Source organism: Mesoplodon bidens (assembly GCF_964165515.1).
Source record: "Mesoplodon bidens genome assembly, chromosome: 9".
Classification (NCBI taxonomy): Eukaryota; Metazoa; Chordata; class Mammalia; order Artiodactyla; family Ziphiidae; genus Mesoplodon; species Mesoplodon bidens.
This window is the reverse complement of record NC_138166.1, coordinates 103,533,902-103,557,414: the sequence shown is the minus strand read 5'-3', so window position 1 is coordinate 103,557,414 and position 23,513 is coordinate 103,533,902. Positions and strand designations below refer to the sequence as shown.

Here is a 23,513-nt window from a genome sequence, read left to right as displayed (position 1 = left end):
GTGCTTCACAGACACGTCCAGACTCCCACTGTACATAAGGATTCAACCTCACAATGACTCTAACAATGCTCTTGTATGTAGTAAACAGACTTTCCACTGAACTCTGGGCAAGTTCTCAGAACCCTCAGAAGGTATTTTCAGTGTAAGTCAGACAGAACCCTTAAAAAGACTGGTTCTGCTACTCGCGAGCTGTGTGACCTAGGGCAAGTGACTGAACCTCTCTGATCCTAGAGGTTACAGATCCTTATCTGTAACACTAGTGTTACTAGGAAGCATTCTGCTACATTGTCATTTCTGAGGTTTGTTCTATTTCCCCCTTACTTTTGGTGGGGATGAAAGCCCTTCTAAGGGTCTGACCTGGGAGAAATTAACAAAATGAAGTCACTTTTCGGTTCCTTCCTTTGCAAAGCGTAGAAGTCCCAGAACTCTGTCTTTACTTTGGAAAAACTCCTTAATTTGGCTTTTTGGCTGTTATTGAGAAAGGCTGACTGGCAACCGAGGCAGGAGCTCAGAGGGAGGGTTGCTGAGCACAGCTAAGTCATCTGCATAATGATGCTGCATAAACAAGTTGTTTGCTGTTTTCTCTGGGGATGGAGATTTTGGAGGAGCCCAGGATATTCAGAGAAGTAAAGCATCTGAACACAGAAGAGAAGACTGTGACCCAAGAGACAGTCCCCGCTGGGACTGCAGGGTGTTGGGTCTGAAGCAGCAGATGTGAGGTTGGCCCTTAGGTTGGAAATCTGGACCTTTATAGAAGCCCCAAACCTGCTAAGCATTAAAAAAAAAAAATCCAGATGCCATATCTGGACAAAACTCTAATTCAAAAAGATGCACCCCTATGTTCATAGCAGCACTATTCACAATAGCCAAGACATAGAAACAACCTACATGTCCATCGACAGATGAATGGATAAAGATGTGGTATATATACACAATAGAATATTAGCTATAAAAAGGAATGAAAAATGCCATTTGCAGCAACGTGGATGGACCTAGAGATTATCATACGAAGTGAAGTCAGACAGAGAAAGACAAATACCATATGATATCACTTACATGTGGAATCTAAAATATGACACAAATGAACTTATCTACGAAACAGAAATGGACTCACGGACATAGAGAACAGACTTGTGGTTGCCAAGGGCGGGGGCACTGGGGTGGGATGGATTGGGAGTTTAGGATTAGCAGATGCAAAATATTACATATAGAATGGATAAACAACAAGATCCTACTGTATAGCACAGGGAACTATATTCAATATCCTGGGATAAACTATAATGGAAAATAATATAAAAAAAGAATGTATACATGTGTATAACTGAGTCACTTTGCTGTATAACAGAAACTAACATAATACTGTAAATCAGCTATACTTAAAAAAAAAATCCAGCTGTCAACATGTCTATTCCTGTAAACTCCCCCTATTTCTGCTCCAATAAGATATAAGAAGAGACAAGAAAAAAGGTGAATTCCATATCAACCACTTGTAAGCCACCAGATATTAGAAGGATCTACCCCGGCACTCAGAACACCTCCTTCTGGAAGATCCCCAGCTTGCAAAGACAGCACAGGACACTGGCCATTTGGTTTGCCCAGGAGGCCCCCGAAACATTTAAACTGCGAACAGGAGATTCATGCTAACTTTGCAGGCAACTCTGATTCATGTGCGCAGCCCCTGCCGGAACCCTGTCGCTGTGGGCACCTGTGCAGGGCAGTGAGGATGAGTTCACAGGTTCTGTGATGGAAGCGGCAGAAGCAAAGCAAGGCCACGGGGTTTGGGGAAGACCTCTAAGCACGCGGAAGAAAGGACGCACTGAAAAGTCTCCGAGGCGGGGATGCCAAGGGGCCTTCAGAAGAGGGAGGGGCAACAGTCACCTCTAAGCTGCTCCATCTTCTGGGGTGTGTCAGTGTTCTCTTCCCTGACCCCCAACCCTGCCTAAAAGTCTGCCATTAAGCAGTTCTGTGTCCTTCAGTTCGGGAGAACAGAGGAGTGAGTGTCCATGCAGGGGACAAAGTAGAGACGAGAGAGGCTCATTAGCACGGGAGCCACAGCCGAGCACAGGACGGACAGTGAGGTGGGGGTCAGTCTGAGAAGAAGCCAGAAAACATAACAAAGTATTGAAGAGGCCACCAGACCAATGAACTTATCTACAAAACAGAAGTAGAGGCACAGATGTAGAAAACAAGCTTATGGTCACCAGGGGGTAAGGGAGGGGAGGGACGAATTGGGAGACTGGGATTAACACGTACACATTACTACATGTAAAACAGATAACTAACAAGGACCTACTGTACAGCACAGGGAACCTTACTCAACCCTCTGTAATGACCCATATGGGAAAAGAATCTAAAACAGAGTGTATATATGTATACGTATAACTGATTCACTTTGCTGTAGACCTGAAACTAACACAACATCGTAAATCAACTATACTCCAATAAAAATTTTAAAAAATAATAAAAGAAAAGGCCACCACTTTCTGTAGGACCTGGGTTCAAACAGTGCATGGAAAGGACTTAGCACAGCTTCCGGCACATTTTGCATATAATCAATAAACGGTAAGGACAAAAGTTATGAGGGGTGAACACCTCTGGTATCAGGGGCTGTCTCTGCCATCCATGAGAGTCTCCCCACTAAAGCAGGAAAACAGAACTGGATCCATCTTTATCATTGCACACGGATGTGTGATTTCTTACGGTGCCAGGAGTCACCACAAATAAAGAACCTGGCTGTCCTTCAGCCAACCAGAAAGTCGTTTACCCGGAGTCCTTGTCCATGAATACCCCATCTGCCCGACCCCGAGCCATTCATTCAGCCAAGTAATATTTACAGAAACTTTATCACATGCCAGACACTCTGCCCTATGAGGGAAAGAGGACAGTCATAACAAATGCTTACGGCCTTAAGAAGCTTGCTGTCAAGGGCAAGGCAGAGATGTAATCAAACACCTGAACACAGAATTAGATATGCCATGGGCACAGGATTGATGGGTCGTCAGGGATTACACTAATTTATGGAACAGATCAAGTGATTCATTTTTTATTAATTAAGAAGGTGATCAATGTTTGAAAAGGTGTCAATGATAATTAATTAGCCTCTGGTAGGCTGATGTGGTTAAGGACTTGGTGGGATAATTTAATTGAAACAATAAATGAAAATGTCAGTGCTTGTGTGAGGATCACTGCATTCAAGGATGCAGAGTCTCTAATTAATAGAACTTCCCGACTTGCTTTTAAAAGAGCACAAAGGAATCTCACCCCTGGGCTCAACAGCTGCAGAAAAATTAGGACTTATGTAACTTCACAGGCTCCCTTAATCTGGATGAAAGTAAAATAAAACAAAACTTGTGAGCCCTGGGCTGTGCGCTGCGGGGGGTGAAAGTACCCTTGACATTCCACTGTTGGGAGGACAACCTGCCCTGCACTCTGATCTAGTCTTGAAGGCGGATGTCCTGCAGTGGCATGTGGTACCTCAGGGCACACCCTGCGTGATGCGGGGCCGGATGCTCAGGAAAAGCCCTGACCAGCCTTGAAGCCCTGGGACAGCCACAGAACATTCTGAAAACTGTCTCTCCACCTAACTGAGGATGAAACACAACATGTCAATCTCACTTGAGATCTCTTTTCTCAAGAAAAAAAATATATGGGTGCATGTGTGAGTGTGAGTGTGTGTTTTCCTAGATCCAAAAAAAAAAGCCTGTCCCTTTGAAATGCAAACGAAGTTGAAATGGGATTTCATTCTTCACTCCTGCCAAGGGTCTGCATTCAATTCAACAAAGACAGAGGTTGTATCTAAATTCCCACAGAAGCGGCACTTGCCAGCTGTAAAGTGATGAAAAGATTCAGAACACGCCTCTCTTTGCTGGGAGAGTGTTGGCCCAGCTCAGCCTGCAGAGATGAAACTCCTCAAACCAGGAATTACTACAAGCAGCAGGGCCTGGGTCCTGCAGTCATTTAAGAGACTAAAGGGCCCCCCTCAGACAGAGGACCAAAAACGATGAGTGTGATGTTCACATAGTGTCCATGCCCCTCGGAAAGGGAAGAACCAGGCTGGCCCCGCCTCTGCCCCAGACGCTCCTTTAGCTGCTGGTGAAGCAGGTCCAGCCTTGCAGAGTGGGCTGCGTCACCAAGGCTGGGGACCCTAAGACGATGCTCCAGGTGTTGCTCTGATGGAAGTTTTACAAAGTTCTACCACAACCTGGCGGAGCGAGCAACTACTTCTCCTTGGGAAAAGCCAGAGAGAATTTATTTTGGATCAAGCCATAAAGAGCGAATGGGAGTTTCTGAAGCACAGAATTGTTGAATAAAAGCACTCTCTCAGGGCTTCCCTGGTGGCGCCGTGGTTGAGAGTCCGCCTGCCAATGCAGGGGACACGGGTTCGTGACCCGGTCCAGGAAGATCCCATATGCCGCGGAGTGGCTGGGCCCGTGAGCCATGGCTGCTGAGCCTGCACGTCCAGAGCCTGTGCTCCGCAACGGGAGAGGCCACAACAGTGAGAGGCCCGTGTACCGCAAAAAAAAAAAAAAAGCACTCTCTCTCTCACTCACACTCACACACACACACACACACACACACACACACACACAGAACAGACAAAGGCACTAAGTTACTGAACGTAGCTACTGTTCTCATTTGTGACACTGCTATTATTGCTTCTACTGCCCCGGGCACTAAATGCTACCCTCTTTTGATTTGTTTCCTGCCGGTAACTCCAATAGAAAACCTCGCAGGACAGTTAGCAGATAATCGTTTTAGCTCAGATACTGGAAATACGGGAGATGCACGAGGAAGAAGGCAGAAGGACGCAGAGAGGCAGCTGGGGAACGGTCTCGGTCTGCGGATACGGGAGCCGTGGTGGGGGTGGGCTTTACTGCACTAAGACAGTCCGAGGCGTAACTGGCCTCACGCCAGACGACTGGGTTTCTCTCCTCCTGAGGAAACGGGGAAACCTCGAAAACTACAACAAAAGCGAGAGGAAGTATTCAATAAACTGGTGCTTGACCCAAACATGTACTCTAATTACATTTCATCTGTTTCTCAGGGGCTTTAATAAGACACGGTGATGCTCTTCGATGTGCATTTTATGTAATGACTTCAAACGATTACTATTATTATCTCCTTCCACACACTGAGCCACGGAAGAACATTTTCACTCTTTGAAACCTGTCCTTTCTGGGCATTCCTTTTCAGGGACTGCTGACCGGTTGGTACAGGCGGTGCCGAATAATCCCCAGGGAACTTTTTGACTCTCTGCAATTCTAAGACTTAATGGTTTTCATTGAAAAATTGTGGTCTTCAAAAACAGCAGAAATACCCAAACCATTTAAAACTCGAATTCCACCTCCATCTAACCCCCTGAGCTTTAGGGAAAAAAAAAAAAAATCTATCTGGTTTATCAGAATAACAACAGAGAAGAAGAGAAAGCAAATATGGAAATCAAGCTGCTTTGAGCCCTGTGCACTATCTGCAATTTTATCTTCTAAAACATATACTTTTCCAGGATCAACCAGACAGCTGTTATTTTCCTACATTCAAAGGAAGCAATTTTCTCCAATTTTACAGTCTCTCTCACATAGCGTCCGAGAGACAGAAAGGGCTCTTTGCTCACAAGTGCCTGGATTAATGGACGTGAGCATCAGCAGACAGAGTCGAGAGATGTAGGAGCCGGAGGCCACTGTGGGCTTTCACCATGTGCCAGTGAAGTTGAGGAGAGAGCAGGCTGGGAGGCCAGGCCTTGCCTGGAGCTTGCAGACAAGCTAATCCAGCCCCGGGAGCAGATTCTGCTAACCAGCCCCGGGCCTGCCTGCATACTGAAGATACTGGGCAGGGGAAAGCGGGTCCCGGAAGGGGGCAGGTGGCCTCGCCTTGCCCAGAGCACAGGGCATGGGGCTCATCAACCCGTTGCCAAATTTCAGTCCAGGCTGACTTCCCAAGAGAGAACCTGCAAAAGCAAATACACTTCTTGAGAACGTGTGTTGCCCCGGAGTCTCCCCAGGTGCTACGGCATCAGACCACCTGTGCAGAGTGACTGATGCTATAGATACAGAAGAGACCATTTTTCTGTTGTTGGCAAGTGTGATGAAGGGAAAGCGAAAGGCCGTTTATACACAAATATCACGCCCGCTTTCTGGAATTCGCCTTCCCCCCATTATAGTCTGAAACAGGGTTAGTAAGAGGGCAGTTGCCGTATAAACTAGTGTGATTAGGGGAAACAAAACCCAAACGCGGGTTAGACTGTACAAGAGACTTGCAGAAAACATGCTCCTGGCGCAGGTAGGGGTTTGCAGCCGCCGAGGGGCCACTTCCCATTGCCGTGTCCTCCGCCGGCCATCACAAAGTCAGCCGAGCACTAGCTCTCCTGCATCGCCCTCTCGCAGGTCTTCTCTGAGGCCACCTCCTCAGCCCACTGCCCCTCCCCCAAGTGTCAGCAGCTCCTCAGCGATGCACGCTTTCCACGTCTCCAAGTGGCTCCCACCCCTGGCCGAGCGTCCTGCCCAGTTCTCAATACTTAAAGGATGTTCCACTGGTGACCTTTCATCGACCTCTGCTCTGAACTCTGCATCTAATCACAGAAGCTGACTCGCAGCACTGCAGCGGGGGTCCTGGCTCACCCGGCTACCATCTCCGCGGCAGCTGCCCGTCTTCCCAGCCCCTCCCCTTCTACGCCGCCGGCACATCCGGCACATCCTGTTCATTTACCCTTGTTCACGGTGCCTTTTCACACCTGTCACTTTGTTTCCACTCACAGCCAAAACTTTCAGTCTCTGAAGACTGACCAAATTAAGGCTCTTTACGTACTGAGAGCCTCTGAAGACATTAAAATGATCAAGGAAATATGTTTATGATATATGTGTTATAAACCTTTCCCCATGTAATAAATATAGTTAGCACTGTCCCACATATGATGTTACCTAAAAGGATAAATATGAAAATGTAATGGTGGTGATTTCTAGTTGATGGGATTACAGGGGATTTATTTTCATCCTTTAAGATAGCCTTCATCTCTCTTCTAATTCACTACAGCAAACACAGAATTCAGAAATAGGAAACACATCTGATATGACAGCTATAAGCCTAAGCCCTCACTGTGCCATTCCACTATCCTAAAACCCTCAGTTCCAGCTCAACCCCTGTTTCTCTGAATTCTATCCCTTTCTCACTGGCTACCCTCCTCTCCCAAGAACCTGCCTAACCTAGTCCCACTTTCCCCTCTGGGCTCATCGATGGCTCTTCTCTCTAGCTGGACATTGTTCACGGATAGTCCACGTGGGCTCCTGCCCCAGGGCCTCTGCGGCTGCTGTTCCGTGCAGCCTGGAACGCCCTCTCCCAGAGAGCTTATCTGCACGATTCTCACATCAGGTCTCTGCTTAAATCAACTTCATCAGAAAGGATTTCCAACCATGCTGTGTAAAATAGCATGTCCATAAGTTTCCTTATCTTTAAAAGTGGATTGGTTTTTTTTCCTGCAGGCGGGAGAGGGGCCGCCATGTGGCTTGTGGGATCTTAGTTCCCCGACCAGGGACTGAACCCGGACCTTTGGCAGTGAAAGCACGGAGTCCTAACCGCTGGACCGCCAGGGCAGCCTCCAAAACTAGGTTAAGTAGCAAATGAGAAAATGTTCAAGAAGCGCCAGCAGATGGCCACAGACCGGGTACTTTGCTAGGTGCTGCGAACAACAGAGGCAAATCCTATTCTTGTGGCGTTTACATGGAAGGAAAGACAGGCGTTGAGTAAATAATTATATTTAATGTGTGGGACAAAAGGTAAAGTCCAGGATGCATCAGAGCCTGAATCTAGAAGAACTAGGCAGCAGAGAAAAGCCGGCGGCGGGAGTGAGAATTAGGGAGAGACCAAAGGAAAATGATAAACTGTAGGGGTGGTGCTGAGGAGGGATGAGGGTGGAGTAGAGAGGAGGGGTGTCCTGGGCACAAAGCACAGCCTGTGAGAACCACCCTGAGGGAAAAGGAGACGGACCTCAGAAGCCATCAAAGAAGCTCAAGTCGGTCCAGAGCAAGAGAAAACTGGGGACACACGAGGGACAAGGCAGGAAAAGTAAGGGGACTGATCTCAGAGAGGCTGAGAAACAGAGGGTGCCCAGGGCTGGGGCTGAACGCCTCTCCTGAGAGCAGTGGAAAGCCAGGGAAAGTTCTATGACAGGAGATCGGAGGCGGGGAGATGAGTCCTGGACACGTGAACTCGAAGTGTCCACAAGACATTCTGGTGGACATGTAAGTCAGTCAGTGAGACACACACACACTCAGAAGAGCGTTTGAGCTGGAGCTGCAGAACTGAAACTCAGTGGCATGTAGGTAGTAACTAGAGTCATGGGACTGAATGAAGCCTGGGGATTTCAGACATCTAAAGGTGGAAACATAAAAACTCCACCCATGTGAGTGACCCCTTCTGCTGGCACCAGAGCCATTACCCGAGGGTCCACTGAGGAGCATGGCTCCTGGTTCTGTCTGCTGCCATGCCTGTCTCCAGTCCTGTATCCTTCAGATGAACCAGCTGACAAATAGGCCAATGGCAGTCAGGAGAGTCTGACTGAATCTAAGATGGGCTCCGAGTATTCTGAAGGCGGAGCTGGCGGAAGTTCCTGGTGGATTAGATATGAAGTACAAGAAAAAGAGCAAAGTAAACGATGACTCCAAGTCTTTCAGCCTGTTCTGCCAGAAGAACAAATTTCTCCTCAGCTGAATTGGAAGAGGCTGTGCATAGAGCAGGTGGGTTTGTTTTTTGTTTGTTTGTTTGTTTTGGGTAGGGAGGTAGATCAAGAACTCAGATTTGGCGACACTAAAGTTAGGGCTGTGATGTCTACGAGACATCTGAGAACTTCAGGGGAGAGGTCTGGTCTGGAGAATAAGTTAGGAGTCATTGGTAGGTGAATATTTTAAGCCATGAGACTAGATGAAAGCACAGAGGGAATGAGTGTAGAAACCAAAAGGGGAGGATGAAGACTGAGTCCCGGGCCCACCAACATCAAAAGTCGGAGAGAAGAGCGAGAACCAGCACCGGAGTCTGAGAAGGAGCTGCCCATGAGGCAGAAATAAAACCAAGAGAATGTGATGACCTGTAGGTCAAGTGAGGAAGCTGGTGCAGGTAGAGGGAGTCATCAATTGTGTCAAATGCTGCTGCTGATTAGATTAAGATGAGGTCTGAGACCTGACCATGGAATTGAGCAACCTGGAGGTTACTAGTGACCTTGACAAGAGGAGAGTCAGGGAGGGCTGGGGGTGAAAGCCTAGCTAGAGTGGGCTTAGCAAGAACTGGAGAAGAGTAATCTGAGATGTCACAGAGAGACAACTGTTTCAAGCTGCAGAGGAGAACAAGAAATTGGGCAGTGCTGGGGGGGTGGGGAAGGTGGAGTCACGCTAAGCTTTGTGTGTGTGTTTCAGTGAGACAAATCAGAGCATATCTGCCTGATGATGGGAAGAATCTGACACAGAGATTTAAAAAATGAACATTTAGAGAAGAAAGGAGGCATTTGCTACAATTATTCCTCAAGTAAGTGAAGCAAGTGCACCTCTGATTTTTGTAGATGGAGTGCAGACAGGTCATCTGGGGTTACAGGCTGGGGGAGGGGCAGAGTGCATGGCAGGTGCAGATGGTGCTGGGTAAGGAGATGTGATGGTGAGAGTATTCTTAAGCTTTCTTCTGGCAGTTTTAAATGAGAATTAGGATGGGAAGAAGGTTGCAGAAAATTAAGGAGAGAGGAGAAGGTTTGAAATGATCCATCATCTAGGAGTTGCCAAGAGGGAACAAGACAGCCCAGGAAGACTGGTCCATGGACATAAATGGACTTAAGTGTCTGAAGTAACCAGAAGACCTCATCACAGTGGCTACTTCATATCACAGAATCCCAGCACAGCACATTAAAGGATCCAAAAGGTTGAGAAGTCCAATGTGGTCACTTATAACAGAGAAGAATTTACTCAACTACGCAAATATGCAGCGAGACTACACCCTGGGCAATTTCAGGAAGTGTATGCCTCTTCCTTTGTAAGAGGGAGTTCAGAGTGAGCTCTGAGTGAGTTCAGATGTTGTCAGTTCTACTGCTCTACACACCTCACCTGACTTGACCCAGGGGTTGCAAAAAATATGTGAGGGAAGTCTACAAGAGCTTTTGGATGTTAGAGAATTTGAAGACTGTTACACCAATCATTTTCAGAAAAGGTAGATCAAAAAATTGTCTCTAGTATAAAAATGGGTGAGGAGAAATTTAACTCCAACCCAATCCATTTTCTCCTGATAAATAAAGCATATTAGTTCTAGACTATTAACTCCAATATTAAACCCAAGATACATTTGTTAACTTTAGTGGTTAATGTGCACTAAAAAAGCCAAGTCTCTTTCTCTGTGGGGAATTACCCCATTTTTCTTGACCACTTGGGTATTCTGTTAGTTCAACATAGGCACCATGAGAATAAGGGATACTAGAATAGAAAATTTAAGGAATGGCAACAATTCTGAAATACAACCTACAGCCTTGCTTAAAACACACAATGTAACCAGTGAGGTTGTGAGAGAAACTGGCTAGAGACAGGGGGCTTCGATTCTATACAATGTAGCAGTTTACAGAAACCAGAGAGACCTAGCTTCAAGTCTGAATTTTGCTACTTATTAACTGTGTGATGTTGATCAAGTCATTTAAACACCCTTGGCTCAGTTTCCTCATCCATAAAATGTGAATAATGGTAGTTGTGAGAATTAAATGACTTAATGTGTGCAAAGCACTTAGTAGAGAGCTTAAGATATGGGAAACCCTCAGTAGTTGATGGTGATGGTGATGATGATGGTGGTGATGGTGATGATGATGATGATGATGATGATGGTGATAATGATGTGATGATGATGATGGTGATGGTGGTGATGGTGGTGATGATGGTGGTGATGGTGATGATGATGTGATGATAGTGACTGTGATGATGATGATGGTGGTAGTGGTGATAGTGACAGTAAGGAAGAAGAAGGGGAGGAGGCACAGACAGAGGAGAAAGGAGGAAGAAGAGGAGAAGAATGAGGTTGCCGTAGTGATGATGGTGGTAGTTGTTGTTGGTGGTGGTGGTGGGTGGTGACTCCAAGTCTACCACAGGGAAACTGTTCCAGAGGCAAAAAAAATGCTTGCATTTTGGGGGTCCATGGGCAATTTGCCTGCTACACTGTAGATACTCAATAATCACTAATGGAATGAATTAATGTTCTGATAATTTCTAAAGCTCATCGCAGCTCCACAACATTTGATAATCCTGTGAATGTATAGTAGTCTTTCTGTGGATCCTCACATTTAGAATTGTAATGTAAAAAATGAATGAATTCTTTGTGGTATTTGTAAAAATCCATTATGAAGGCACAGCTAACCACCACAGTTATTTCATCCACTTTAAGCTATTACATCTTCAGGGAGCAGGAAGAAAGGGACTGATCAAGAAGAGGAATAAATGAAAGAAAAGTTGGAGGGGGGCAGCTAAAAGGGTAGGGGGAAAACAGTTATGGCCCCTCACACTCTTGACAGTGCCTGGTCTCTGGGGAGACCTGACCACCTGGTTAATTTGCAATAAAACTTCACACTGTGCTTACATTTACAAAGGAACAATCCACTTAAGAAAGCTCCTGGACACCAAAGTCATGTTTATTTGAAACACAGGTGGTCTCATGAGTAGACTTAACCTGCTAAAACAGAGAGGCTGGGCATTTTCTGCGGGGCACAAGGCCACTTCTCAACTGCTTGTATTAACACCCAACTTTGTGGATATAACAAAATCTTGGCTGGCTTCCTCTGGCCAGAAAGCCAGCACATCTCAGAACCAGCTCTATGCATCTGCAGCATAAATTAGCTCATGAGATACAAACACCTTTCAACGGTAACCAACACGGGTTCCTGCAGAAACTTAGGTGCCCCTGGGCCTCCAGATCTCTGCTTACACTTTTTAAATGTTTTGCACAGGGAAAGCTGGTATAGGCCAAGTCTGAGACCATGGGCACCCTAATATAAAGATTTCCCTATATTATTTTAGTACCTCATGGAGTCTTTGCAGGGCCCCCTCTGACCTGCTCTGAACCCTATACCTTTGAGACCAAGTTTATACACCATCTTTGAAACTCCTTCTCAGGAAGAATGAGGAAATCACATCCTTCCGGCACCTTGTTTCCCGACTGCCTTTGGTCACTCCCTGTTTTGTCTCCAGATGACTCTGTGCTCCTTAAGAAGACAGTAATCATCTTTTATTCCCAGGATCAGGCCCAGAGCACACGATCCATGCTTACCTCCTCCCTCCACAATGGGGAAATGCAAACAGGAAGCAGAGGCTAAGTCCCCCTCAAAACCAGAGGTAAAATGACTTCCTCAGTCAAATAACAAAGACCTTGGCTCTATCTATGTTTTGGATTTCCATATGCCCCCCACTGGCATTCACAATACGTTGCTCTCATTTCTCCCCAATTCCGTCTTGTCAAATACATTCCCTCTGAGATTCAGCTACTTCTTTAATTTTTAAATAAATGAATCTAAGGATCAGAAATTAATACCTAAGCCATAGTGGAGGACAAAGGAGAAGCTATTGCCCTAGTGGGAGACTAAAGGCAAAAAGTCAATTCTGGTTGATTTTCAAGAGTTTGTGAAGCATAAGAAGCATTTCAGAGGAGTCTGACAGCAAGAAAACGTAATCACATGGTGTCACTCAACAAAACAGTAGTGGAAAGAGCACAAAAGGGGAAGTGAGGAGACAGGCTTCCAGCCACAGCTGTGTCACTAACTAGCTCTGTGACCTCAGAAAATTCACTTAACCTCTCTGGGCCTCATTTACCATAGAAGCCAGGATGTGAACTAGACCTCTAGCATTCCACTACAAAGGTTCTTTGACCTGAGGATTAATTTTCAAGTGCATCCCACTGAGGCTAAGACTAAATGCAAACAATATCCATGGAGATAGCAGCAGAGGTTCTAGGACCAGACTACACGAGAGGGATGCAGCAAAGCCTGCAGAAGATGGGGAGCAGTCATTTACATCTTTCCTCCCAGGACTGCACTCTAAAAATTGTTTCAGACCCAACTACAGGAAATAGACTGTTTTGAACGAAAACATGCATTATAAACATACTGCCTTTTGCCACCAGTTCTATTTTGCTTTATTGTTTAAAAAAATCAGCCCAAAGAAGATTTCATCCAGATTAAAGTTCAAGAGGAAAATTAATTTATCTGCATCTATGCACGAGGCTCCGCTGTTTCCTTCATTAGACAGCATTCTAGAAGAAATCTTTTAGTTCCTTTTGGCCCTTATCTAGTTGGAGTGAAAGCAAGAGGAGTACAAAAGGGAATAAAGAACATGGAGAAAGGAGGAAGGCTCAGCTGTGTCTCTCCCTGTCTTGTTGCTTAGCAACACCTCACATCTCCGTCTGAGAAATTATGATTCAGGGAGGCGACATGGAGGACCCATTTCTCATGAAGGCGCAGCCTGATTTTACCAGATACACATCTTCTTAGACTGATAATAAGATGGTCATCACAGCAAGAGCTCTGAGGATCCACTTCCTCAGCCAGAGAGAGAAGGTGAAAGGCAAACTACGAAACCCAAACTCTCAAAAAGTGGCAGGGAGTGGGAAAGTGCTTTCTCACAGGCACTCAGGACTCAGGACTCACCACTTATCCACTTAGCCTCGGGATCATGAATTTTGAAATCTTCACTGAAGAGGTCTTCCACAGTCACCTTCTTCTTTTGAGACAGACTGTTATCTTCCGCTAGAAAAGAATGAGGCAAATGGTCAAAAATTTTATTTTTTGGTTAAAAAAAAAAAAAGAGGACTATAAAACATTCTGATTGCCATTCAGAAATAGTATATACGGTAAAACATAATTTCTTTAAGTAAGTGCTGAACAAAAGCATGCTTTCTGTTTTTAGCTAAGCTATCAAAAACTATAGTAAGGGGAGTCACAGTTCAGTAAAATGGCATCATTACGCCCCCTCTGCCTGCAAAACATGAATGATCGTATTTCTTAGATATGAAGGTAAATAGTTGTTTCAAAACTGACTGATGAGCAATAAGGTGGGAATAGTCAACAAAGGAAAGGATCTCAACTTTTTATGTAACCAGTCATTCATTAAGCATTTATAACGCCAACTGCAGATAACGTTGGATGCTGAAAATTCAAAGACAACTAACACATTCCTTAGGTATTTATTCTCCATGTGCCTCACTTGTCCCTGGCTGCCTTTAGCTTGGGGATTAGTTCTTCAGATAGAATCACGCCCCAAATTCTGTGTGCAAACTACCAGGTTTTGCCCTCCCTTACCTGGATCACCATGCTTGGGAGTAAGCACCTGGGATAAGAGTTGAACATCCATCCCAAGAGGCAATGTTTAGCTAAGGGCCCCAGTGGGGAGACTTCAGGAACCTGGCAGCTTTTATCCTGTTTCCTGAGGTTGAAGTGTCTGGAGTTTTAGATCTGCCTCAGAAAACGTCCTCTCCAGTGGCACAAAAATCCATTCATCTACTTTGAAAAGACAAAGGGCTGTCTGGGCATCTGACCTGTGAGACTAAGCAGATTAAACCCAGAGAACAGGACACCAAACCACCTTCACTTCCTTTATAATAATAAGAAACTCTTTATCTTAACCATTTCTGATGTACATCATTTACCTAGAATGTTTATTTATGATCCCGCCCTCTTAAATAAAAGATGCCAGCTGTTGTGGTACTTTTCCTGAAGATTCAGGTCCTCGTTTCTTCCGTTTTGTGTTGGGCTGCTGTGTGGGGTATCCTCAGTGCTAATTAAGGTGTGGGGGTCTGTGTGCATCCTACGTGAGGTGGTTTCAGATCAGTATGTTTTTACACTTTGATGTTTGGTTGTTATGTCTGTTTCTCTCCTCAATTTCTGGCTGTTGAGCCACCTTCACTTCTTGGGCTGTCACAATGCTTGCCCTCAACAGTACCCTTTGCCTCTTTCAACTTTCTGTTTCAAAATCTGTGGCAGGTTGGAAAAACAAAAAGGATTTTTGTTATAGTACATAATGAAATAAGAAAATAGAATCTCTGACTGAAATCTCCAAAGCTTCTTCTAGGATTCTAGCGTGTAGATTTTGTTACATCTCCTATGGTTTCTTTCTTTTGGCCTCCCTGGATGTGACGGATTACTGAAATTCTCAGAAACGTTGCACACTGACTGATTTCTTGCATATCAAATAGGATTAATGTGTGTAAAAGTCTTCTGAAATTTACAGAATCATAAGGTTCAAGGTGGCCTTCTTGTTAGACCTGATTATATGTGGAGCTCTCCCAGGGGCTGATCAAAACATGTTAAAACCAAACCAAGTTCTTCCCTCTAGGACCTTCCTATCTGCAATTGAAGCAGCCCCCAAAAAAAGACACACCGCTTCAAACACAATGCATTTCAGTATGGAAGACAGACAATAAATGAAAACTTTAAAGATTACTAGACAACGGTCTAATAAAAGTTATACCGTGATCTAGTAATTAAGAAGTATACTTGCAACTAGTCGATAGGTAAGTGCACAGTACAGTGATTATAGACAACAATACTATATTATAAACATCAAACTTGTTAAGAGACTAGATCTTAATTATTCCTACTGAAAAAAAAGATAATTATGTGACCTTATAGAGGGTGTTAGCTAACCCTACAAAGGCAATCATATTGTAATATATAAATCAAATCAACATGTTGTACACCTTAAACTTACACAATGTTATATGTCAAATATATTTCAATTAAAATACAAAAATAAAATTTAAAAAGAACAAAGAATAAAAATTTCAGAGACACTCAAGTATATGGTCAGAAAATAATCATATTAAAACTTAAATTTTGGGTTTCCCTGGTGGTGCAGTGGTTGAGAGTCCGCCTGCCGATGCAGGGGACACGGGTTCGTGCCCTGGTCTGGGAAGATGCCACATGCCGTGGAGCGGCTGGGCCCGTGAGCCATGGCCGCTGAGCCTGCGTGTCCGGAGCCTGTGCTCCGCAATGGGAGAGGCCACAACAGTGAGAGGCCCACGTACCGCAAAAAAAAACACAACACTTAAGTTTTATCTAAGTAAACACCATTATTCAGGGATGGTTCTAGCTCCACATTTTGGTTATTCACATGTCTAATAAGAAAAGAATGAAAGACTGCCATTTCAACAAACTTTGGGTAAACTATGAAAAGCCAATTTATTCACTTTATAAAAAATTTTATTTTCACAAATGACTAGGAATTCATCCAAAAAAAATATTTTTGTTTTTTTTTTTGGCTGCGCCACGTGGCATTCAGGACGTCCCCGACCAGGGATCGAATCCGTGCCCCCTGCATTGGAAGCGTGGATTCTTAACCACTGCGCCACCAGGGAAGTCCAAAAATGTGTTTTATTTTTAAAAAACTATTACTTGCTCTGTTTTTAAAACATACTTTAAACTCTTACACGACTTAAACAGGGACAGCTTGTGACGGCAGCATTCTGATGTACACTGTACACAGTGCTCCGCCCACGCCAGGACACTGGACCGTGTCAGTATCAGCTCTGCCTCCTCAAAACCATCACCGCTGGCCTCTCTGGACCTTGAAGCCTTGCTCACGTGGTCAAGTGCTATCTGAGGTACTGACTTACAGCCTGATGCATTCCAAAAGCCCTTTGAGGTGGTGACAAGCACAAGTGACTGCCATGTTCAGGAGTCACGCTGAGCCCTGAAGAATCACAAATGAAAGACCTTACAGCTGACCTTAAGAATCTCACAGAGCAATGGAACCAAGGCAGGAAGAATAACCACACTGCAGCAGTGACAGGGCTGAGGGCATCAGGACCTGGCGTGCTAATATTTAAGGAGACTGCAGAATAAAAAGTAGGGGGAATTCCAGAAAGAATTCTTTGAGAAAAGAACCCCCTAGCCAAGATAAAAGAGATAAAAGAACATTCAAGCTAGGAGGATTGCAAGGGCATGAAGGCATTGGTGAATGCAGTATTTTCAGGAAATTGTGAGCATGTCGACATTGGTGCAGAAGAAAGTGTGAGTTGAAAATGTCTCGAGATGAAGGTAGATTCTCTCATTATATCTGATATTCTGAAATTCCATTAGAAAATGTCTGCTTGTGGATCTTCTTTAAACACCCTGCTTCCCAGTCAGTACTATTTTCAGTCTAAGAACTACTTTCTCTGGATCAGGAATATTACCGGTAACTGTCTCAGTCAACATTACCACTCCATCCTTCCAGACCCCACTGGACCTGCACAGGAGCTTTTAGGTCCAGCCTCCACACTCCTCACTTTTTCTTTCACATCTTTGGCATTTTTATGTCTTTGGGAGCAGTTGCATGATTTCTTCAGCTCCATCTTCCACTTTATGAATCAGCATGATTTCTTCAGCTCCGTCTTCCACTTTATCTACTTGCATGATTTCTTCAGCTCCATTTTCCACTTTATTTTTTCTCTAGTGTGTCTAACTCTTTCATTTCATTACTGAGTTTTAAAATTTTAAATAATTATATTTTAATTTCTAATATTCCTAATTAGCTCTTTCTCAAGATCATCGACTCTTACAGTTGCAAGCCCTTTTATCCATCGATCGTTAAAAAAAAAAAAAAAACCCTAAAGTGTCATTTTCTGATTTCCCTAGCTGATTTATATTTCTTTGGAGTTAAGTTCTTACATGTGTTAAGCTGGTGTGCTGCTTTTAGGGGATGGTTTCTGTGGGTCCTTTGATCTTGGTTGTGAGGTTCTCTCCTGCAAGCGTCCTGGGTCATGAGAGACTCCTGGTGGTGTGGTCACAAGAATGTCCTGGGCAGTCAGAGGGTCCATCCGGGTAATGGGTCTCACCAGGCCTGTGTGGCCATTTGGGCTGGAGCCCTTTCAGAGATTCAAGAACCTCTGAACATAAATGCCATTTTAAGGCAGGGGGCACTGGTCCAGCCTCTGGCCTCCATAGACACCAGTATCCTATCCCCTCCCGTTGGGCCTGACTTCAGCCTCTGTTCCTTTAGGGCAGCAGGGATTTGGCCTTACTTGCTGCTGTAGGTTTTTACCTGGTCCTTCTTCTAAGAATACTTTTCTATTCTAGGTATAGGAAGAACTCCCCTTCTGGTTTTTGACTGCAGCTATGTTTTTACTATATATCTTCTCTCATTTCTAAATGCTTGAAATGAAAAGGAAAAACTTCTATGCTCAACCTGTCATCTTTAAATGAAAATCAACATACACATGGAGATATAAGAAGTGGCCAGTGGCTCTTAGAGTTTGGACTTTATCCTGAAGAAAATTTGGGGATGACTGAAAAGTGAAGTTTCCTTCAGTCCTATAGTTAGATAAGCACATGGCACTTGTAATTAACTTGGCATCTGGGTTAGCTCACCGGCATGCAAAGGTCTGTTATAATCTGTAGTGATGTAGTTCTTCTTTGTGTAGGTCAGTATATAGTGCAAGGCTCCTTTCCATTCCTGATGCTTGTTAAATAGTACAATTATTGGACAACATTTTGGAACCTCTTCTCCAGAGATTTTTAATATTAGAAACAAATCCTTTGACCCTAAAGCAGGTTAATCTGATGCATAATCTTCCCAGGTGTTTTCAATCACTGCTAGTGGGGGGTGGTGGTTAGCTACTGACAAACCCAATGTGATAACAGAGAAAACCTACCCAGATTAGTCAGAAGTCTCTTGTAAACTCTGCTTTTGTTAGAAATTGGAATAACTGACAACTCTAAAATGTTTTGCAGTCTTTGGAGGATTCTGACAGTTATTACCTCTCGATCCTACAAGAAGGAGGACGAAGGAAAGCCATTTTATGGAAGGTAAACCTGAGCTCCTGAGAGGCTGAGTGGCTTCTCCAAAGGTTCATGGTAAGGCAGTAAATCTAACATTAACCACATTTGCAGAACTTAAATATTGACATTATTCACAGAATCTGGCTTGTTCACAACCTATTCCAGAACTGGGATGCTAATAAAATCACAAAATGCAGGTAATGTTAATGATGATCCTGATAAAACACTATGTTCTCCAGGTAGAAAAGTTTTCTGTAAATAAAGAAAAGGCTGGAACAAAACATTTTAAGGCATACCTTTCCTTAATTAGAAAAAACTTAGCCACCAAATCAGATTAACAGGGAACTCATACTATCAATATAATGACTGGCACATAGCAAGTGGTCACCCTGCTACGAGTAGTTTGGCTGATGTCAAGTGCTAGGTGCTTTCAAAACTCGAAGGGGACAAGGACAGTGTGGGTGAGTCAGAGGTAGATCCACAGAGAGACAGACCCCAACCTGAGACTCAGAGTAAAACTACTCTTACATTTAGAATAAGTCACTGGGAAACTTGCATGTTATTTCTATAGAAGTTGATAATATTTGTGTTTCCATACAAACACCTACAGAAGAACATGTGGAAATCAATTTTTCATTTTTCAGTGTTTGCACTGTTAATTCACAAGTTCCAATGACAAAGCATTTGCTGAAAAGCAAATCACTGCAGCCTGTTCCATTGACGACTATCCTAACACAGAGAGCTGCGCAGTAAAAGGAAAAAGCTCAGTGAAAACACAGGAAACATTTCCCTTCACTCTGCCCGCATGTGAGCTGAATGAGTGCACTATGTCAGATATGGTTAGAGGCTGGGCCCAATACTTCCAATTACATTTCTTTTTTCTTTCTACCTTTCTTAAATAAAAGAAGTTCAGTCAGTAATAATGTCTGCTATAGATACTACTCATATTTCCTTGGTAGGTAGATTCTTACCATAATGAAAGAATAAATTTAGTTACGTTTCACTACCAACAGCTTAGGAACAATGACATTTAAACCAGGTAACATGCCTACAAATCATGACATGAATTTGGGAATTTTTCACCTAATCCTCTTCAGATCATTTACCACGTGAATCCTTAGGTCAGGACTGAGAAGGAAACATCTCATACATAGACTGAAATCCTAGAGACGGTAGGAAGCAGCAGCCACTGAGTCAAGGGAGCACTCTCTCCCTTTACAAAGAGTGAGATTTACTCCAAATTACAGCAAAATACAATCCTCTGGAGAAACCTCTCTGGAAAAGTCCACTCCCGAATGTAAGAAACTAAGTATCTATGGTTGGGTTAAGAACTGTATTAAAAATAGAGTTGCCATATGATCCAGCAATCCCACTCCTGGACATATACCCAGATAAAACTCTAATTTGTAAAAATAGATGCACGTCAATGTTCATTGATGCACTCCTTACAATAGCCGAGACATGGAAACAACCTAAATGTCCACCGACAGATGAATGGATAAAGAAGATGTGGTACATATATACAGTGGAGTACTACTCAGCCATAAAAAGAAATGAAATAATACCATTTGCAGCAATATGGATGGACCTAGAGATTATCATATTGAGTGAAGTAAGTCAGACAGAGAAAGAAAAATACCATATGATATCACTTATATGTGGAATCTAAAAAAAATGATACAAATGAACTTATTAACAAAACAGAAACAGACTCACAAACTTAGAGAACAGACTTGTGGTTGCCAAGGGGGAGGGCAGTGAGGGAGGGATGGATGGGGAGTTTTGGATTAGCAGATGCAAACTATTATATACAGAATGGATAAACAACAAGGTGCTATTGTAGAGCACAGGGAACTATCGATATATTCAATATCCTGTGATAAACCATAATGGAAAAGAATAGGAAAAAGAATGTATATATATGTAAATTGAGTCACTTTGCTGTACAGCAGAAATTAACACAACACTGTAACTCAACTAGACATCAATAAAATTCTAAAAAAAAGAATTACATTAAACCACATTGTCAGGAGTGATGGTGGAGGAGCTACAAGAAAATCCACAGTCAAGGCTGCTTTTAGGATGTATTTCTTTCTGACTCATCCAAAGTTGATCATGCTTTCCTTTCTGCTCCCAGGAGTCAGCATGGAACTGATTATTTCCTTTCAAGTCTATTTTCCATACTAGCTTGATTGTTCCCCTTTTCTTTTTAAGACAAAAATTGTGTCTTCTTCATCCCTGTAAGGAGCCTGGCACATACACACGTTCAGCTAATTTCTGTTAAACGAGCATTTTTTAAATCTACATCTTTGCTTTCACTTTTTGCTTATTTTTTGTAATAAAGTCTTTTCATTACTGAAATATACTATTTATGGTTATAACCCAAATTTATATCTACAAAGACTCCCACAGATATTGATTTATCTTAAAGCCTTTTTCTTACAAGTTCACATACCTTCTGAAGCATCTAAGGAAGCTCATAGCATAATACCGAAATTAGTCATACTGTACATTTTACTCAAATGCTGGAAACCAAGTTATCAGCATTATTCAACACACCCTATAAATTAAGAAGTTCTAGATGTCGTGCTTTTTTTTAAGCTTCTCAATCAAAAACATCAAAGATATTCATCTCTTCTTTATGCCCTTACCTTATTCTTTTAGATCTAAACCTTAAACCTTAAAATATATTTATCCGCCTGTTTCCTTTAGTGAGCTATAACCATTGGACTTCACATAATAAAATGTACAAAGGTTGATGTGTTTACCTAATCTTCTCCTTCTTTTGGACATTTTTATTAAGATAAAATTTACACACTATAAAATTCACCCATCAGAAGTGTACAGCTCAATGGTTTCAGTATGTTCAACAGAGTTGTGCAACTACCACTGTGATCTAAGTTTAGAACATTTTCAGTATTCCCCCTCCCGAAGACTCCATAATCATTAGCAGTCGCTCTCCATTCCCACCCCTTTCTTCCCAGGCCTAAGCAATGAAAAATTTATTTTCTGTATCTATACATTTGGCTAGTATGGGTAACTCACATAGAATCATACCATATCTTGATCTTTTGTGATTGGCATATTTCACTTATCATAATATTTTCAAGTTTAATCCACGTAATAGTATGTAATAATATGTATCAGCACTTCACTCCTTTTAATGGATGAATAATACTCCAAAACTAATGGCGTTGAGCATCTTTTCATGTGCTTATTGGCTATTTCTCTATCTTCTTTGTCTCCCCTTATCCAGATTGTAAAAGATGCAAAAGTTGAGAAATTCACTATTAGGAGAGGAAAAGCAGTAGATGTGGCACAACAAACTTTTGCCAATATGTCTGAAAGATCAAAAGCTCAGGGTATGCAGACACACGAAAAGCTCTTTGAAACCTAAGTGTGTAACTCATAGGTCTCCTCAGCCATCTCAGCAGAAGCCAGACATAGAGAAGGGCGTATCTAGGAAAATCCTGTGGAGGAGTCTTGTCTAATGGAACGAATCCCCATGACAAACACAGGAGACCCACAGGTTCTTAAGAATTCTATATCTGCAGAAGCACTGCCAGCTCGGACTGAAAAGGACAGAGAGGCTATGAAATAAAAGAAGGTGTCAGACTTCCGACATCCTCAGACGGGAAATATGCTGATAAAATTACTCAGCTACAAACTCATGCTACCTTTCACGAAGAAGAAGGATCATCTCCAGAGGGCAGAGCTGAAAGCCACAGAGCATTATTCCCAGGCCTTTAAAACTAAAGGAGTTTGCCCAACTGGATTTAGAAATGGTTTGGAACTGGTTACCCCTTTTTTCCTTCAACTTTCCCCTTTTTTGAACAGAAATGCCTATAACTGTTATCCTATGCCTGTCCCACCACTGTATTCAGAAGAAGACACTTATTTCTTTCATTTCACAGATTCACGATAGTGATGAATTTTGCCCCAGGATGGAGCACACCCAGTCTTACCCATAACTCACCTAGATGATTTACATGATGATACTTGGGACTGCTGAGCTGATGAGATTTTGGGCTTTGAACCGATGCTGTAATAGTTTGAGGCTTCTGGGGGTCTTAGGATGGAGTGAATGTACTTTGTATGTGGGATGGATGTAAATCTTTGAGGTCAGACTGTGTAGACAAGGTAATGCCAAGCAAAGATGTCCTTATGTACTGGTGTTATGGACTGAATTGTCTCCTCTCTCCCCAATTCATATGTTGAAGCCTTAAATCCCAATGTGACTGTACTTGGAGACAGAACCTTAAAGGCTGCAGTTAAATGAGATCATAAAGGTGGGGCCCTAATCCAACAGGACTGATATCCTTGTAAAAAGAGAGGAATAGAGATGGAGCTCTCTCTTTCTTTCTCTCTCTCTCTGTGCATTCAAGCAGAGAAAAAGCAATGTGAGACACAGTGACAAGATGCCATCTGCCAGACAGGAAGAGGAACCAACTAGGAACCAACCCTGCTGGCCCTTAACCTTGGGCTTAAAGACTCGAGAACTGTGAGAAAATAAATTTCTGTTGTTTGAATGCAGTCTGTGGCTTTGTTATGCCAGCCCAAGCAGAATAATACAACTGGTATTTTCAAAATTTCAATTTGCAAACATTTGTTGTTAGTACACGGCAACACAATATTTGAACATAGACCTGTATTCAGTAACCTTTCTAAACCTACTTATATACATTTTATTAGCATTATCTATATGGGTGTTCATTTTGTCTGCAATAAAGACAGTTTTACTTCATTTCAAGTAGAAACAATCCAT

At 43.1% G+C, this 23,513-nt stretch overlaps 1 protein-coding gene across 5 annotated transcripts in view; it reads right to left on the bottom strand.

The window, feature by feature from the left end:
• DPP6 (dipeptidyl peptidase like 6) overlaps positions 1-23,513 on the bottom strand; it is a gene marked incomplete at both ends in the record, with an annotated part of 1,069,187 nt that overhangs the window by 370,711 nt on the left and 674,963 nt on the right. For all 5 annotated transcript variants that reach the window (XM_081243456.1, XM_081243458.1, XM_081243455.1 and 2 more), the window contains one exon: positions 13,640-13,738. In XM_081243456.1, coding sequence (XP_081099582.1) covers positions 13,640-13,738 — 99 coding nt within the window. The remainder of the gene's footprint in view (positions 1-13,639; positions 13,739-23,513) is intronic.